Source organism: Cryptomeria japonica, chromosome 11 (genome assembly GCF_030272615.1).
Source record: "Cryptomeria japonica chromosome 11, Sugi_1.0, whole genome shotgun sequence".
NCBI classification, from domain to species: Eukaryota; Viridiplantae; Streptophyta; class Pinopsida; order Cupressales; family Cupressaceae; genus Cryptomeria; species Cryptomeria japonica.
The window spans coordinates 256,369,287-256,387,845 of record NC_081415.1 but is presented as its reverse complement, the minus strand read 5'-3'; the positions used below and the strand labels follow the sequence as shown (position 1 = coordinate 256,387,845).

General features: G+C 37.0%; 1 protein-coding gene across 4 annotated transcripts; it reads left to right on the top strand.

Moving 5' to 3' along the window:
• The first annotated feature begins 593 nt into the window (after positions 1-593).
• LOC131069682 (protein CHROMATIN REMODELING 8) lies at positions 594-17,283 on the top strand. 4 transcript variants are annotated; one of them, XM_058005196.2, is made up of 9 exons: positions 594-677; positions 809-846; positions 969-1,091; positions 3,833-3,963; positions 4,147-4,719; positions 4,943-5,369; positions 13,711-15,233; positions 15,440-15,901; positions 16,096-17,283. In XM_058005196.2, the coding sequence occupies exons 4-9, from the start codon at positions 3,868-3,870 to the stop codon at positions 16,813-16,815; spliced, it is 3,801 nt and encodes a 1,266-aa protein (XP_057861179.2). In that variant the 5' UTR covers positions 594-677; positions 809-846; positions 969-1,091; positions 3,833-3,867; the 3' UTR covers positions 16,816-17,283. The 4 variants fall into 4 exon arrangements, with proteins under 4 accessions (XP_057861179.2, XP_057861180.2, XP_057861181.2 ...); XM_058005197.2 differs by having other exon boundaries at positions 615-846; positions 969-1,057; XM_058005198.2 differs by lacking the exon at positions 969-1,091 and having other exon boundaries at positions 615-846.
• Positions 17,284-18,559: the final 1,276 nt, after the last annotated feature.

Sequence of the window (18,559 nt, the reverse complement as noted above, 5' to 3'; positions counted from 1 at the left end):
ATTGCCACCATACTGCCCATGTGGGAAAAATGGTTAAAGACATTCGATCTGTCTGTTCTGCCAACCTGATTGCCTTCAAGCCCTTTCTGCGATTCTTCTCTGTTCGAACTTGCTTGTTCAAACCTATTTGCTCAATGCCTTCTCATATCTGAGACACTCAATTTCCTCAACATTGACATCAATGACAATCCAATGTCTCTCTCTCTCTCTCTCTCTCTCTATATATATATATATATATCTCCCTTTTTCCCCTTCTTCTTTCTCCCCCCTCTCTCTCCCTCTCTCTCCCCTCTTCTCTCTACCTTTATCTCCCTCTATCTATATCCCACCTCTCTAATTCACCCCATCTCCTTGCCCCTCTCTCTCCATATATAATAAATAATTTATTTTCAATTTCACTTAACTATTTCAATTCTAAGATAAAATAATTTAAAAAAATAAATAAATACAATAGAATTATTAAAATAGTTTATTTTTAAATTTTTTAATGATGTTGATAAAATTATAGATAAAAGATCGTTAATCTAACTATATTTGCTATTTATTTACATTATTTAGTTGAAAAAGATAAAGTTAATTCGGGGGCTTACGCCTTACAAACTTTTCTCTCTAAATTCTCTCTAAATTCTCATTTTAACAAGAAAAGAAATGCTATGCTTATTATTGTCAACTGCCAGGTAAAATCTTCCCCTGCTGTTTTCCTGGGGAATTCCACCTCGTATTTTGTTGCAATCGATTTGATTCATAAATTTTTGCTGTTTTGGGGTGACGCGCGCTATTGGCGGGAGCTAAATTGATTTTACTTCAGGGTGCTTGTGCTTCAATGTTTTGTCAACAATTAATAAGGTAGAATTATCCTAAATCCGCTCTACAGTAAATGCTTTGAATTTCCCATTTGATTGACGATAATTTTGGTCATTACCTGTTTTTAATATTGTATTGAAAATCTTAACCCTCCTTATTCGCAGACTTCTGAGATTTAGGGTTCGTTTGAGATCCTGTGCTTCAAAAAGTTGCTGGAATTAAACTGGATGTGACTTGCTTGAGGAAAACAAAGGTGTTTGATGATTCGGCTTTCTCAGCTTGATTTGGTTGGTTGTTTCTCAAAATATTACTCTGAATTGTAGATTTATGATTTAGATATCTTTATAAAACATATCAAGAGAACTTTTAATGTTTTTTTATTTCTAATTATAGATATGTGATGCAAATTTTCAATCAATCAATTATCTTTTATTTCTTTTTTCTCCCTATACCCTTGGAAGTTTTATGCACCATATATACACCCAAAGCAAACATACCCATATGCTTCCATAAAGTTCAGGGTAAAGGCCATACATTGTCAGCTAAATGACATATATATGCAACCCACCCCGTATTCCCATAACGAAAGGGTTGGCTGGGTAAGGTCCATCTTTTGGCATGGAGAGCTTCTTGATGACCAGATTGCCATCTTCAAACCAAAATGCTCCGTCCAATTTTAGAACCCATAGAATGGGTTTTTGACTCATTGATGGGTTGGCTGGGTAAGGTCCATCTTTGGGTATGAGGAGCTTCTTAATGACTAGATTGTCATCTTCAAACCAAATTGCTCCCTTCAATTCTAGGTGTTAGGAGTTTGCAGTTCTGGCCACTCACTGGCGTTGTGCAATGGTCAAAAGTATCCTTCCTGTGTGTGGGGCAAGCCATAATTTTTTATCAAAAGTAGTTTGAAAAATGATGTGACTGCCTGAGATACTCAGTGATTGCTCACTACTTTCATGGGTACTAATATACACGCAAAAAAACGACCTTGCCCTTAGCAAAGGAAATGAAATGCAGAACGCAATGGGTGTTGCTGGTCTGACATATCAAATTCAATAAAAATAGCCCAAGATTGAAAATTTCGATAGTTTCAAGGTAAATGGAGCGATGCATCTTTGGTATGCCAGATTTAACAAGCTATAGAATTACATATTTTTGCAAATATCGTAGTCATTACAAGCAAAACATTTATAGGTAAGATGTGATTTAGGTTCAATGAAAACTTAAAAGTCAATAGATATGCTGCAAATGTGAGGACAGTTTTCTGTGCCACCAATCCTTGTAACACGTTTGAAAAGTTTTCTTTTGTCACTCACTAGAATCATCCTGATTGGATTTGAATGAAACAATTCCATTTATGATTTAAGATGATTGAAATGGTATCTGCCAAGTGTTAGAGGAAGTGAGTGCATGAGTATGTGTTACCCATGCAAGGGTATTTGCTGATCAGTATATGTTTTTGTTCGCATGTGAATGGGCAGAAAGAATTATTGCTTACTTTTGACTGCATGAATTGTTTTCTCTTATCTCATTTATTTGGACAGTGTTCAAATACAGTTTGTACATTTATTACGTTGAATCCTTGATTTTCTTGCTATACTGCATGGGATTTATCTACATTTAACAACTTATAAGCAGACAAAAAAGTTCTCCGACAGCAGATAAATGCTTTACTCCTGTTGTAGATAGATGACTAAGTCCCAGCCTACCCCTTAGCTTGTTCATGAAGCTAAGACCCAATGGGTGCTAAATCGATGCACACATGTATATGCATTTATATAGGTGTTTGGGTTTTATATGTAGACATATACTTTTAAGTTTTATATCCATATATACTTGCTCACCTTTTCTTTTGGGCTAAATTTGACTAGGGATAAGGTTGCCCACAACTGGAAAATTTTTGCAGTTGAGATGCCAAATCCCAGTTGGTTTTTAGCTAAAGAAACCAGAAACAAAATATAGGATGGATTTCAAAATTCATCTGTAAACATCTGCTTTCTTGTCTATAGGAAAATCTCTCTTCTTCAGCCCCAAGCTTATCTCAACTGTCAGAAGTATAACAAAAATAAAATCTATTGTCTTTCATCGTTCATTTGTTGCTCCTTATTTTGTAATCTTTCTCTTCTGCATGATTCAAACATTGAAAGGCATTGCTGAGTGCGAGTTATTCCATAGTTTCTCCTATTTTTGATTCCAAGTTTTACAATTTTAAAAGAAGAGCAAGCTCGTCCACTTTGGTGCAGTCCTCTGATAGAAATTTTAATGCCTTTGAAGGAAAAGAAAAATCATTTTGTCTGAATTTTCCACTTCCTAATTGATATGAGATCTGTTATCATATTTTCTTACCTCTTGGTATGGCGGCTCCAGATTTCAAAATTTTTAGTTTCCATCTTAATTTCTTGGATGATACTTTTTTTATTTGCTAGCCATTGCATTGCTCATATTTAATTGCTTCAATAATTAGATTGACTTCCCGTCCTTTTAAATTTTATGGTGTCCATTTTCCTTAGCCACTCCTGTTCCTTCCAAGAGAGCTATTTCTTCTGGATTTTTATAGTCCCTAGTAGGCTTAAAAGCTAGGGTGTCTTTCACCATCATATACGAAAATCCTTCCACTGGATTTTCCTTCTCAGCTTCATCAAATTTGGGTTTTAACTAATATTTAGGAGGTTTCTTTCTTACATGTTTAGGCTTTTCATGCTTTCATCCTATGTGTCACCTCCAAGAATACCTAGTCGTAAAGGAAACAAACTTCAGGAGAATTAATTGTTTTTATTTTTTACTGCTCCAAGAAATGATGTGGTGATCAAATGCACAATATCTATCTGCAAGCAATGATCATCATCAAGTTTGTCATCATCTTTACATTGTTGTGTAAGAAATGGCACAAATGTTTGTAATACAGTTTTTAATTAATCAGTTTCATTCAAAATGTATATATTGTACTCAAGGATAGAAATGGATAATGACACTCTGCATGCTTCGCACATTAAATTGATATTGTGCATGTCTTAACTTATGTTGGCAGATTCTTGACTGGTGTTTGAAGTCAAGTACTTGAATATGATGGACATGCAAGAGGAAGATAAGCTTTTGCTGAGTAGTTTGGGTGTTGTATCTGCTAACCCCGATGACATCGAGCGTCATATACTTTCTAAGGTACCAATCTATCAGAATAATTTGAATGGCTTAAGCTTATATTGTAGCTTTATTCACATTTTATGTAGTATTTAATTGGTCTTTCAAAGATTGTACCTCTATGACATTTTACTATTTTCTGATTCCAAACATTTGTTTCCTGTTGCTTTGTATCCATTATTGTATTGGTAATGGATCTAACAGGCAAAAAACAAAGAACAAGAGGCTGAGATCAGCCAAATTTCAGCTGAAAATAGTGATGGCGATATTCCCGAAGGAGGGAAACAAGATCGAGGAAGTTCGCTTACAAAAAGGTCCCATATTCATGCTCAGTTAAAAGTAGTCGAGGTTGAAATGGCTGCTGTTGCTGCAGGTCTTGAAACAGTTCAGAATGCTGCAAGCAATAATATTCTTTTCATAGAGGATTCTGAAGGTGAGAAAGAAGACAAGGAGCTGGAATTCAGGGAAAACAAGCCTTCGTTAGTGGAAGGATCAGTGCTTCAGCATGCTCTGGCTACTGAAAGATTGAAAAGCCTTAAAAAGAAAAAAGGACAACTTAAGAAACAGTTGAAGGCTTTTGAGGTGGAGGGAAAGACTCAGGAACCTGAGGAGCAGGGTTTGTTTCTTGATTTAGGGAATGAAGAAGATATTGTCACTAAGAAAACCAGCCATTTGATAGATAAACAACGAAAAGTGGAAAAGAGGAATGCTTATTTTCAAGAGGATGATGAGTTTGATATGGCATTGGATGCAGCAGCTTCAGGGCTAATTGAAACTGTAATTTGCATTCCTTAGTGATGACCACATTTATTTTAAAGTGAAATGCAGAAAATGTGGAATATATTCTGTAGCATTCCAATTTTAATGAATTACCATTCTCTGACTGTGTATACATGTTGGAGATGTTTTCTGTTTATTTCATCCATGTCCTACTTGATAGCAAATAACAGTGCTTTAATTTTTTCTCCTAAGATTGGCTGACAATTATTTATTTGTGTAGGAACGTGATAAACTCATCCGAAAAGGGATTTTAACACCTTTTGACCAAGTCAGAGGTTTTGAGCGTCGGGTACAAAGATCTCGCCCACAAAAAATCTGTGATAAACCAGTTGAGACCGGTGATGTCAATCTTTCAATAGATTCTATCTCCAGAGCTGCTGCGTCAATGTCTGTAACTGCTAAACGTCGATCATCAACAAAGTTGCTTGATGCAGAAGACTTGCCAAAGTTGGATCCTCCCACTCGTCCATTTCGAAGACTTAGAAAACCTATCAATGTCAAAGTGTTCAATGAGGTTGAGAAACCTTCAAAAAATCACTCAAGCAATTTAAGAAAGAGAAAGCGGCCTTTACCTGATCAACAATGGAGGAATGCTGCATCTAGTGATGATGAAGCGTGGAGTCATGCTGATCATCAAGAAGGCAATGGTATGTAGATCATACGGCAACATGTATGGCATTATGTTGATAATTTTATATAAATAGGGTTTACAATAAGCTTACAGTTACAGTAAAGTCCAGTTGTCTGATATTCAGAATATTTTCATGTGTGATTTTTCATTTTTTGTAATGTCTAGTTCAGGGGGAAATGATTTGAGTTGACTTCATTGCAGGTGTGATTATTTTGTAGAAACATATCTCCCTGCTCCATATATTCTCACACGTGTGTATAATCTCAAATGTCCATACTTGCTTATGTTTATATGTATTCGCCCTAAGTTACCTTTAGCATATTTCGACACAATTTACAGGATTCGTCTAGATAATAACCCCTTTCAGCTTATTCCAAATACCATGAGAAAACTTTGAAGACATTTAAGCAGCAAAGTCCATTGTGTTTTGGAAATTTAATTTTTTGTAGCTAATGCCTATGTTATAATTTCCAATTTGATCTCCTACATTTGCACTGAAGTTTGGTTTGATGCATTTTTGATGATAGCCTTTATTCCCAGGACATTTTTGCATCGTTTTCTTTTTGAAGACAATATTTTTTTTGATATTCAGAGTATCTTTCATGTCTGATTTTTGTAATGTCTATTTTAGGTTGTAAATGATTTGAGGAAATCTTATACCCAAAATCATGTTTTCAGTTGATAACTTGATTGTTTTGCAGGTACGATTATTTTGCAGAGACATTCTCACATGCTCATATGTCCTGGAATGGTCACACTCACTCATATTTTCTTACACCCTAAATTTTCTTTGGAGAATCTCAAAGCATTTACAGTTCTTCAACTAAATTATAACCAGTGTTTATCCAAGTTTCCATGAAGGGACAATTTTTTCCATATTTTAGAGATGGTGGGGAAATGGCTATTAAAAGAATATATAAAAATTAATCATTGGAAAACTAATTACAAGAAACTGTATTAAAGTTGCAATTTATTATTAATGTAAACAATATGGGTAAATTGTATAGGATTTCGGATCAGAGACAGTGATTTTGATATGTCTTAACCTTTATTTTCAGCATCTTGAGTGGAAATTGTACCATTGACCAATACTCCACAGTTAGACTTTGTAAAATCATCTTCTGCTCTCTCTGATTTTTCAATTTCAGTGATGCTGTAAACAAGCTGAGCAAATTTTGTGACTCTATGCAGTTTGTTCTTAAAGTTGATAAAAACTGTTGCCATTCATCATCTGAAAAAAGAGTACCTGGCTTTAGGATTATTCATGAATTGAATAAAAGCAGATACACTAATAATGGCCAAATTTTGAGTTGGCTTGTATAAAATCAGTCAGGAACTTCACTAGAGAGTACAGCTTGGCAAAGAGGTTCAGAACAAGTTTCAATGCCAATATGCTTGTGTCAGAAATTCAAGCATCTTCACTAAGATCATTATATTTACTTTCTGAATCATGTGAATGTAACTGTAGTAGCATTTATTGTGTTTGATTCAGGAAACCAAATAAAGAGAATTCAATAACCTGGGATTTAATGAAATATTATATAAACAGGGAAGAAAACACCTTTTTTATCTTGAGCCTAATAAATGGAAAAAAAGCTGCTTTCTTTCCAGCCACAGTCCAAACATTTTTTACTTTTTGCTTTTCCAAATCAAAGCTGGGGACTGGGAACTGCCCCCAGCATGATTGATTGTGATGTAGGGGCAGGTTGAGTATGGGAGCCACTGCCATCAGGCCAAATTAAGGCCTTCTAGACCACAGGTACCTTCATGGTGCAACTGCATGCCATTTTATCATTTTTAACCTAGTTCCATCTTCCAGACCTTTTTTGCTTTTTAATATTTTTTAAATGTTACATGACTTTGTTTTTAACAGTTTTGCGAAGGAGGTCCTTCCATCCCCAGGACAGTCGAGGGACATCTGGACATCCACTGGCCATAACCAGTGATGGCAAGATGTTCTCCCAGAGGGAAATGTTCCTGGAGGCACCCCTGCTCCTGCAGGGGTATCCAAGGGATGGCCTAGATATAGAGAATAGTGGGAGGATGTATTGTACCTGTCCTATGGCACCTGGGACCTCCATGTTCTAGGAAATAGTTTAAAGACTCGGGGATGTGTTTCCGGAATACGCTGATTGCTGGTTAACAGATTTGCCTTTCCTTTAATATTTTTTTAATGATGACTCATGCATACTCTTGATGAAAAAGCAAATGAACCAACAGTTGGGTGAACTGAGTTTCGGTTTACCCTCTGCATAAGAGTGCAGCTCCTCGTAAGATATTCAATGAATTTTTATGCAAATAACTTAGAAAGAAACACACTTTTTACCAGAAAGCGAGAAAGGCTTTCACATTCATTTGTCAACACAATAAGAATGCTACAAGATAATCATCCATAAATGTAAAGCTCACGGACTTAAACTTTGAACATTCCAATTCAATGTAAAACTTATTTCACCAAGTATACTCAATGTAGCATAAACGCTGATCGATACTCGCTCATGCCTCATAGGACAAGGGGGATCAGAATCATTTAAACGACAATGTACCACTAATTTTCTTAATCAATGAATTCACAAACTTACAAAGAACTGATAATGAAGTAAAATATTCTGCGCACAAGCATACATCCCAACAGAGATTGCTTTATCATTCAAACACACAGATTTGAAGACCTTACAAAATATATCATTTCATTCATATATCAAATGTCTACACTGAAATTCAAAAGAAATTAAGTCTGCTAATTCAAATCAAAGTTTTTCGGACCCTCAATAAAGCTTGCTTAATGACATTTATAGCCTCCAGGCTAATAGTTCTTTTGAAAATAACCCTAAATTCTTAAACTCTACCCTAGAGTTAAAAGAAACTGTTTGCTTCAAATTGGATAAAACTCAAATGAACAAAGGCCACAGACAGGATGGCAGCTCATCCATAAACCGATCAAGACTCTAACGTGGTAGAAGAAGCTGCTGATTTGTCTTGTTTTGTCGCGGTACCATGTACATTTCGCCACTCCAAATGTGCTGTTGAGAAATTAAGGATAACCTGATAGTGCGGGAGTCCAATGTGCAAAATGCGCTGCTTCCAAACTTCTTTGTCCATGTTTACCTGCATAACTTTAATTTTATGCGCTTCCAAGTGATCAAAGCAGACTGCTAACATTGATTCTATCCTTGCCACTTTGGAAAAGTCATTTGTAGTTGGAGACTTTGTCTCCTTAACAAGCTGCACCCTTTCTTTAAATGTTTTGACCATATCTGTCGTTGGTTCAATCGTTTGTCTGTCCTCCTTCAAGAGCTGTATATCGATGCATTTTAAATCTTTCCGCTGTTAATTTTAGTACTTTCAGATTAGATGAAACTCAAAAAATCAGAATTTGTTTCTAACTAGGCTAATTAGATTTATTGTTTTTCTAGATTTAAGCATAGTAAGAAGTGAATGCAAAAAGACAAGACAAAGTTACCCTGGGAAAACCTCCTAGGAGGAAAAACCCAGCCAGAAAGATCCTCAGATCTGATTATGGTTTTAGATTCAATTGACAATTACACACTTATCTGGAGTATAGAAGTTGCAGTCACAAGGAAGATGATATAGAAGACTACACAACTAGCTTGTTGGCAGTGACCATGATTTGCAGTCCTTCTAACTTGTCTTGCTGTGCATAGCAAGGGTTAACTGCACCTTTCAACTAGTTCACAGTCCTTTGCTTGAGCCTTCAATGGAGATCACTGTCTTTGATGATAGCTTGCTGTCTTAATGAAGTTCGCTGTGATCTAATTGGTGATCTGCTGCACATAAATGGAGTTCGCTGTGACCTAACTGATAATCTGCTGCATATGAATGCAGTTCGCTGTGATCTGCTGCTTACAAAGGAGTTCACTACCTGAGAATATATTTCGCATTTACTTGAAACTGCATTGATGATATTGTGAGAAGTATATGCCTTATTTATAGGAGAGCAAACACTTCTAATCAAGTCGGCTTGAACCTTCTAATTTGTCAATTAATTTATTTAATTTCTTTTGTGCGTAGAGGATAGGGTCGGCCCTATCAAGGTGTAGCGTGGGGACCTTTTGGAGTAGCCGAAAGGTATAGGGCCTGTCCCTATATATTGGAGAAGGGGCTGGTTCCCTTAGGCGGATTCCAATGTTGCCCAAGGCAATTGGAATCCGCTAGGCCCTAATTATAAACAACATCTGCATCATATCAATAAGTTCTTTTAATCCTTTTAACAACTTGATAGATTCTTCATGACCCTGTTTAATGATAGAGTTCTTCCATTCAACATTCTTTCTTGATACATACAGTACGTTGTCATCCAGGTTATCCATTGGCTTCTCAGCAAGAAATTTCATGACGCCAAATTTTTGTACATCATTCATTTGCGCTAAGACTGCTACCCAGTTATTTCTTTCCTTGTCCCATGCGGTAGCTTCCAATTCCAGCTCTTTACTCACAGTTATGGCGTTATCATACACCTTGATTAGGCTTGCAATGTAGTCCGTGCCCTACTGCACTATGGAGTCAAGCTACTCATCAAAAACTTCAGCTATCATGCAGCTTCTTTGGACCTGATCCAATAGCTTTTGATTCACTGGTGATTTAGGGTCAAAGGACAATGTCATCTGTGTCAGGGGCTGAGGACTTGAGTGATGTATGGCATTGATATATTCTGCCATCTGGGTAACAACTTGTTTCAACTCCCGTTTGTCCTTCTCATCTTTCCAGGTCCTGGATATCATTCTTTTAGTGGAGGATTCTAAATGTTTGGCATCTACAGCCCTTGAAGCAACTCCCAAGTCAATTGTCTCAACAATAAAATCATTCTCAGTGGCTTTTTCTGGATCTCTATCTGAGATAGGCTTAGCTACTTTCGCTACCCAGTGGCTTGTTTCATCATCAACTTCCATCATTGCCCGTGTTTTAAGCTTCTTGGGTTTGGATATTTTCCTAAGGCACTTACTTACCATATCCTCCATGGGAATTGTAATAGGAACAATACTGCGTTTCTTTCCAATTGAAGCTTCAAGCCATCGAGAAGTACTGGAAGTTTCTTTGGGCGAAGGTTTCTGATCATCAGATGGGTTGACAACAGTCATAGTGCTCATCGGATTTGGATTTTCTTCAGGTTCTTTCTCTGCATCCGCATCCTGCACTGAAGGGTTATTTAACACTTGTTGATCCATGATCACCTGAGTTTCTTTGTTCGAATCTAAGTCCACAACAATTTGGTCCGCCACTGGTTCTTTGTTTTTTTTTTTGCTCCTTGAATAGGTGATTTGAACTGTTGAAGAACTCAATGGGGATCTCTTTGATCTTCTGGTTTGAACCTCTCCAATTTTAAGCCTTGTGGCACCTGCAACATCAACAATTTCGTTAGAGGAGGAAGTGGGAATTTGTGTTGTAGCATGAAGTGGACCAACTGTTAATTCATTAGGAGTGATAATCGACTCCTTTCTAAATTTGCGGTCCCTTAATCACTTCTCCATTCTTCTTATGACATTGAAGGACTTGGTTTGAATATTTTCTTCTTCTCTCCTATCCCAGTCAATTTCGGGGATAGGTTGCCCTTGAACCCTTTCATTGAATTCAGGATCCAATACATCTTCCCCTTCCTCTTCTTGTATTCCTGACGCATTAATGGATAACCTCATTGTAACAATCTGCTGCAGAGTGAATCTTGACCACAATCTCCTCACTTCTAATTCATCACAACAATTTTTCCAATAGTCTTCTAATTGAGGTTCATGGAAGAAATGGTCATCAACATTTAGATGTTCTACATCATAGCCCCTGCTATCAAACTTACGTCTAGCAATGTAGGGCTGCAAATTCATTTTCTTGAACTCTAATTCTAGGTTCAAGGCATTAGAAACAGACTTACAACTATAGTATCCAAGTTCAATCGGGAAAGCAACCCCAGATTTACCCTTCGTCCCTAACCTTTTGTCAATGTGGGCTAGTTGTTTGCAAACTTCAATAAGCACATAACTATCAAAGGCATACCTGGGCAATTTGAATGGTTCACCTTCAAAGTCCCCCACTCTAATGTAAGTAAATCTGGGAAATTGGATAAAGTAGCTTCCATATATACTGACTAGCTCCATGGCCTCGGTTGACATTCTTTTATTTGCGTCTCCCTGCAGCTCAAAGGCGAGTCTTCCTGCAAAAACATCATTCCATCTTGTGAAATTTTCTGCATGTCTTTGTTGTTGCAGGTACGGGTAATAATCATAAACCTTCATGCCGTCCACCCAAAGCTCGTTATGCAAACCTTGCCATTCTCTGGTACAAGCCAATATATAAAATAGATATGTGGACATTCCAACAAAGTTACTCAAACCCTCATGGAGCCTTTCAGCAATTACTTGCGCCCAGTCAAGATATTTCTCGCTAGCTAACAATACCTGAATATAAAAGTACATCCAATCTTCCCAATAGAAAGCGTGTGAATTCCCTTTGAGTTTGTTTAACAATATTACAATATCCTGCACCTCCGTGATGAAATGCTCTCTTGTAAGAGGTTTGGGTAACCGGGACTCCCCTTTCTAAACCTTTAGAAGCCAATTCCTTGCAATGACGCTTTTATATGTGCTTTTCTTCTCAGAGAAAAATGTGTATGAGGTACCAATTGACCAATCTTCATAAGGCTCTTTATGAGGGATTCCAATTGCAGCCATCACCGTTTCTCTGTTAGTTTCTACTAACAGTTCATCACTGCTGGTCCTAATGCACCTGCTATCAGCATCATATCTATTCATACACTATCACTAATTCTAGATAAGGAGTGGCAGTTGGGAAAGCAGCAGCTTCAATCAAGCCACTTCTAACTATTCTTTCCATCATCGAGTTAGCCCCAAGGTTTCTAGCTCTTTCTAAGAAATCTCCTAAGTCAGCTTGGGTCAAAGAAGTGTCACCTAGTTTTGGAAGTATACTAACTAGGCATGATGTGTTACCAAGTTTTGGAAGAGTCGGCCTCATAATGGCCGCTTTTACATTCATCAAACAGTTCCTAGAAAGAACAAAATTCTATTCCAAAAAAGAATTTTCCTACACTGACTTTCTGATCTAGTAACATAGCGGAGGGGAAAATTATCAAAACTCACCTGTTACCACCATCAAATCTGTGAAACCCTCGGAAGTATGGAGTTGAAATTACCTTCGGCGTCTTTCGCTCTTCCAACAACAACAGCTACCACTTTCACAATTTAAGAATTCACATGTTAAGAAGCGGAAAAACTGAGTAATATCTACACACGCCTCATAATGATTCATCCGAACGTGTGAGATAACCAATGATTTGATGGGATCCTGACAACTTCCTTAATTACGCATCAACTCCGCACAAACGGCTTGAGTTTTCATGATTTCTTTCCATAATTATAATTTTAAAATATAAGATACCCAAAATATTCCTTTTGCCGTGCCACCTTTTATGTTATTAATGTCCTCGGGGCCAATCTTAAAATGAACTTTTGAACTTTGAACCATCTCAGAAGAAGTTCAATGGTTCAAGTTCAATTTTGAGAAAACAAAAGAACTCTCAACTTGTGGCTCAACACAACACCAGGAACAAGCGAAGACTTTTTACAAACATAAAGGAAGACTTTGAACCTTGAACCTTGAACCGCTTTAGGAATGGTTCAAAAGTTCAAGTTCAAGACCAACTTAACACATTCACGCTCACTCGCTTAACAACATAACAAAGCCACGATCCACACAAAGGCACCAGTTGAACTTTGAACCTTGAACCAATACGTAAGTTCAACCGACGGGTTCATTGGGGCAGAAAAGGTGAAACATAAAGGAACAAAAGGTGCATGACTAAAGACGGATTGAACCGAATGAGGGAAACAAAATTAAATACACATTATTTTGTTTAAGACAAATAATGGGGTAACACTGATGATAATACATTTTGGCTTGTTCCAATTACTTTGAGAAGACTTTTGAGCAGCAAGGTCCATTTGTCTTATTGAAAATAATATTTTTGTAGTTAATGTTAACTTTGCTATACTTCCCAGTTTGATCTGCTACATTTGCACTGAGGATTGTTATGATGCTTTTTGATGACTATCCTTCGTTCTCAGGACATTATTTGCATCCCTTTTTTGTGACAGGTGGTGAGATACATTAGTCGTGTAATTTGAATTGGATGTCACATTAGTTAATATACAATGTAAATAGTTAATCTTAGATTTTATGTTTCCAAATTATCATTCTGGCTGCTAAGCTAGTTGATTGAGATGTTATGAAAACTATTAGTTAAAATAACTGACAATTGTGATTTTGTGCTTGGATACGTATGTTCTTAATGATCTTATGGTCTTACTATTTTATTGCACTTGCTCTTGCAGAAGACATTATGGAAAAGCAGAAATACATGAATAAAAGACAGGATGGTTCAGATTCAGCAAACTCTGATTATGAGATTGAAGGTGATGATGAAGCTATAGGAGATACTGAAGGTCCTGAGGAAGATATTGTAACTGTTGAAGGAGGATTGAAAATTCCTGGGAAGATTTTTGACAATCTTTTCGATTACCAGAAAACAGGTGTAAAGTGGCTGTGGGAGTTACATTGCCAGAGGGCTGGTGGAATAATAGGAGATGAAATGGGTCTTGGGAAAACAGTTCAGGTGATAGCATTTCTGGCGGCTTTGCATTTCAGTGGTATTTATAAGCCTAGTTTAATTATATGTCCAGTAACTCTTTTACGCCAATGGAGACGGGAAGTTCGAAAATGGTACCCACAGTTCCATGTTGCAATATTGCATAATTCTGTTTCAGCATCTTCTGTAAAATCAAACAAGTATAAGGGTACAAAAATGGAGGATGAAGATGGAGAACCAATAAATAATGATGAGGAGGAAGTCCAGACTGTTCAAGGTGCAAACAAGTGGGATTTTCTAATTAAGCGAACTTTTGAATCTAGTTCTGGGTTGCTTATCACCTCTTATGAACAACTTAGAGTATTAAGGGACAAATTGCTGGATATAGAATGGGGATATGCCATATTGGATGAAGGGCACCGCATAAGAAACCCAAATGCTGAAATCACCCTTTTGTGCAAACAACTGCAAACTGTGCATCGCGTTATAATGTCAGGTGCCCCAATTCAGAACAAGCTTACAGAGTTGTGGTCTTTGTTTGACTTTGTTTTTCCTGGAAAGCTGGGAGTCTTACCTGTATTTGAGGCTCAATTTGCTGCACCTATTGCAATTGGTGGTTATGCCAATGCATCACCATTGCAAGTATCTACTGCTTATAAATGTGCTGTTGTTCTTAGAGACCTTATAATGCCTTACCTGTTACGCCGTATGAAATCGGATGTAAATGCACAACTTACAAAGAAAACAGAGCATATTCTCTTCTGTAGCTTGACTAAAGAACAGCGCACGGCATATCGTGCTTTTCTTGCAAGTTCTGATGTGGAGCAAATATTTGATGGCAGTAGAAATTCACTTTATGGAATAGATATACTGCGGAAAATATGTAATCATCCTGATTTGCTTGAAAAGGACCATAGTGGCAAGCATCCAGATTTTGGGAATCCAGAACGCAGTGGCAAGATGAAGGTGCTTTCCCAAATTTTGAATGTTTGGAAAGATCAAGGCCACCGGGTTCTGGTTTTTACTCAGACACAGCAAATGCTGGACATCCTTGAAAATTTTCTTGCCTCTGAAGGTCTTACCTATCGGCGAATGGATGGATTGACTCCTATCAAACATCGTATGGCCTTAATGGATGAATTCAATGAGTCTAATCATGTTTTTGTATTTATTTTAACTACAAGGGTTGGGGGCCTGGGAACAAATTTGATTGGTGCTGACAGAGTGATAATTTTTGATCCAGATTGGAATCCTTCAAATGACACACAGGTGTGATTCCTTGTATTAATGTTAACTTACTAGGTTGATTTTAAGAATATGGCAACAAGAGAAGCTGGATGCTTTAGGAATCTATTGCAATCTTTACTTGATTTAGTTCTTCTTTTATGGCTCTTTTTTTGTAGAAGAAACTACGGGAGTGTGAGCTTTGTTCTTTTTTTATTGTCAATTTAATTATTATTTAACACTTGACATAGGCAAGGGAGCGTGCTTGGCGTATAGGTCAGACACGAGATGTGACTGTCTATAGACTAATAAGCCGTGGAACAATTGAGGAAAAAATTTATCATAGACAGATATATAAGCATTTCCTGACCAATAAGATCCTCAAGAATCCACAGCAGAGAAGATTCTTCAAGGCAAGAGATATGCGGGATCTCTTTACTTTACAAGATGACACAGACGAGAATGGGACAGAAACATCTAGCATTTTTAGTGAATTGACTGGAGAAGCAAGGTCACATGATCAGAATGAACAACAAATACAAGCAAAGCGTCCTGTCAATAATCAAATTGATAGTACATCTTGTGGCACTCATAATGGGGACCAAGGCAAAAGTATATCCAGAAGCAAGGGTAAAGAAAAGGTTGTGTCTAAAGAAGAGACGCAAGAAGATGAATCAAAAATGCTAAAAGTTCTTCTAGTCAATGGAATTCATGTAAGTAGCAATTTGATTGTTGAAATGATAGATATAGATTGGAAAATATTTGATTTGTATGGTAGAGACCATGCCCATTGCCATGTATTTTTGTAAAATTAATGACATTTGTAGTAGGGTATTTGAATGTCCTCTACATGTTTACAGAATGTGCTTTCCCCCATTCTAAAATTTGGAATTGTTAAATCTTACAGAGCACTATGGATCACGATGCTATTATTGACATCAATGATGAAGAGAAGCTGAAGCTTGATGATGAAGCTGCTCAAGTTGCCCAAAGAGCAGCTGAAGCTTTAAGACAATCGCGGATGCTTCGGGGTCAAGATGGTGTGTCAGTTCCAACATGGACCGGTAAATCTGGTGCTGCAGGTGCTCCGACTTCCATAAGGAGAAAATTTGGATCAACAGTAAATTGCCAGTTGGTGTCAGCTTCGAAGTCTACTGATCGATCTAGTATCAATGGAGCAAGTAGCTCTCAGGGTGCTTTGATAGGACTTGCTGGAATTTCTACAGGAAAAGCCTTGAGCTCAGGTGATCTTCTTGCACGGATACAAATGAATAGAGAAAGTGCTATAGATGCTGGCTTGGAGTCCCAGACGTTATCAGGAGCTGGCTCTAGTATGATAAATGAGACTCAAAGAATACCAAGCAACAGGCCCATGAATGGTCGAATTGTTCCAAAATCTATTCAACCTGAAATCCTAATTCGTCAGCTATGTACATTCATACAACAGAATGGTGGATCTGTGGGGTCAACTAAAATTGTAGATCATTTTAAAGACAGGGTTCCTCCAAAAGATTTGTGTTTGTTCAAGAAACTTTTGAAAGAAATTGCTATCCTGAGAAAAGAAGGTGGACAAGGTGAATGGGTATTAAAACCAGACTACCAGATTGACAAATTTGGTGCTGGGTGACACTGAACCTTTTGAAGATTTAGTGAAGCTGGATTTTCAACAGTGTCATGTTTTCAGACATGAGCCGGTCTCATGCATCAGCATTTCTGTAAAGCCTGGAGCTTTTTGCCCTCTCCAAAGTTTTGGACGCCATTGCCTAGGAAAAATCTGGCAACTGAGTTTACAATTGTATATTTATGGAGAAGTACATTACTGTTTCCTGTAATTGGTAACAAGAAACCAATATGGAATACAGCAATCACCACTTCAAAATTTCAAATGTGCAATGACCATTTTCTTGGAATTGGTCTGTTGGTGCTTATATGGATTCGACGCAGGATTGTTTCTCTGGGTGCTACAATTTTGAAATGTCTAAAAATTATCAGGAAGTCTCTTCCTTGATGTACACTTGATCAATTGTGACTTGCGATATTCATGCTGTAGTCAGAAGGGACTTATTTAAGATATGAAGTGGTGATATATTTTGAACATGCATGCAAATTTTGTACAGTTGGGCACATCTGTAAGTTTTGTGTAGCAAAGGGAAACATACCATTTCAGTCAGGGCATCAATAATTAAAAATAAATAATTATGTTGAGAGGCGCTCTAGTGGCTGCAAGGCATGTAATGTCCTGGCATGACTGTACAGTCAACACATATATTAAATTTTTTTATTTAAAATTTCAATTTTTAAAAATTAACATATAATTATATAATATGTACAATACAAAGTAAAAATAAAATGAACAATAGTTTTTCAAAAGTAAAATTAAAATTTACATAGAAAATAGCTCTTCACATAAAATAAAATAAACAATATAATATAATAAAATAATTCTGTACTAAAAAAATAGTTCAGACTAATATCAGCTTATTAAGATATTTATGTTAGTAGGCAAAGTTTATAAATACTGGGAGTATAAAAAATATGTTTTTGTAGGATTAAACTAGGTTAATCAAGTAAATGCAAATGGTAAACAACTAAAATATACACAATTTCTGATTTTATTCCATTAAATAAATAATTTATTGTAATTTATTTAATTATTTCTTTTATTTTGTAAGCCTTAACCACGAAAAAAAATTCTAATTCCATTTTATCTAGGTTCTAATAATCTAGTCTTCAACTTTATTGAATATTTTTTTCCTGCTCAACCACCTAAAAACTAATGCTCCACAACTCATCTTATAACATCTTCCAAAAATCAAAACTACCATTGTCTTACTACATTGCCAATTTACATCTGATCTACATCATTTTTTTTAATTTTTAATTTTTTAGATCGATAACCGGTTTAAGATTTATATTGCTTGAAAGGAAAGTATACAAGCTTTTAGTTGCTCAGCAGCATTCCACAAAATGGGGTCTCGCCCCTACAATAACAAAAAGAACTCGAGACAGAAACCACATCTCAAAGCCTACCATATCGGATACATTCCTTACAATTAGGAATCCCCATCCAAAAAACCGACGACCCACAAGAGCCCATCCTACCGGAACCAACCAAGGGCTTCCTCCCTGGAGAAGTTGGGAATGGCCTGATTGGGACCAGCCTTGGGCAGCTCCATCCCGACACCTGTTGTGGTTCTCGACCGTCCGCCTCGCAGCATACCGCGATCCACCACCTTCGCATTCTTCCGTGGGATTTGGTGACGCACCAGTGGCCACTCATCTTCGCCAACCGGAGCCTTCGACTTCATCGGGGTCTGCTTGCCACACATTTTCGCTCTCTCCACCGGTCCCAACTTCCGCACAAAGTCCAC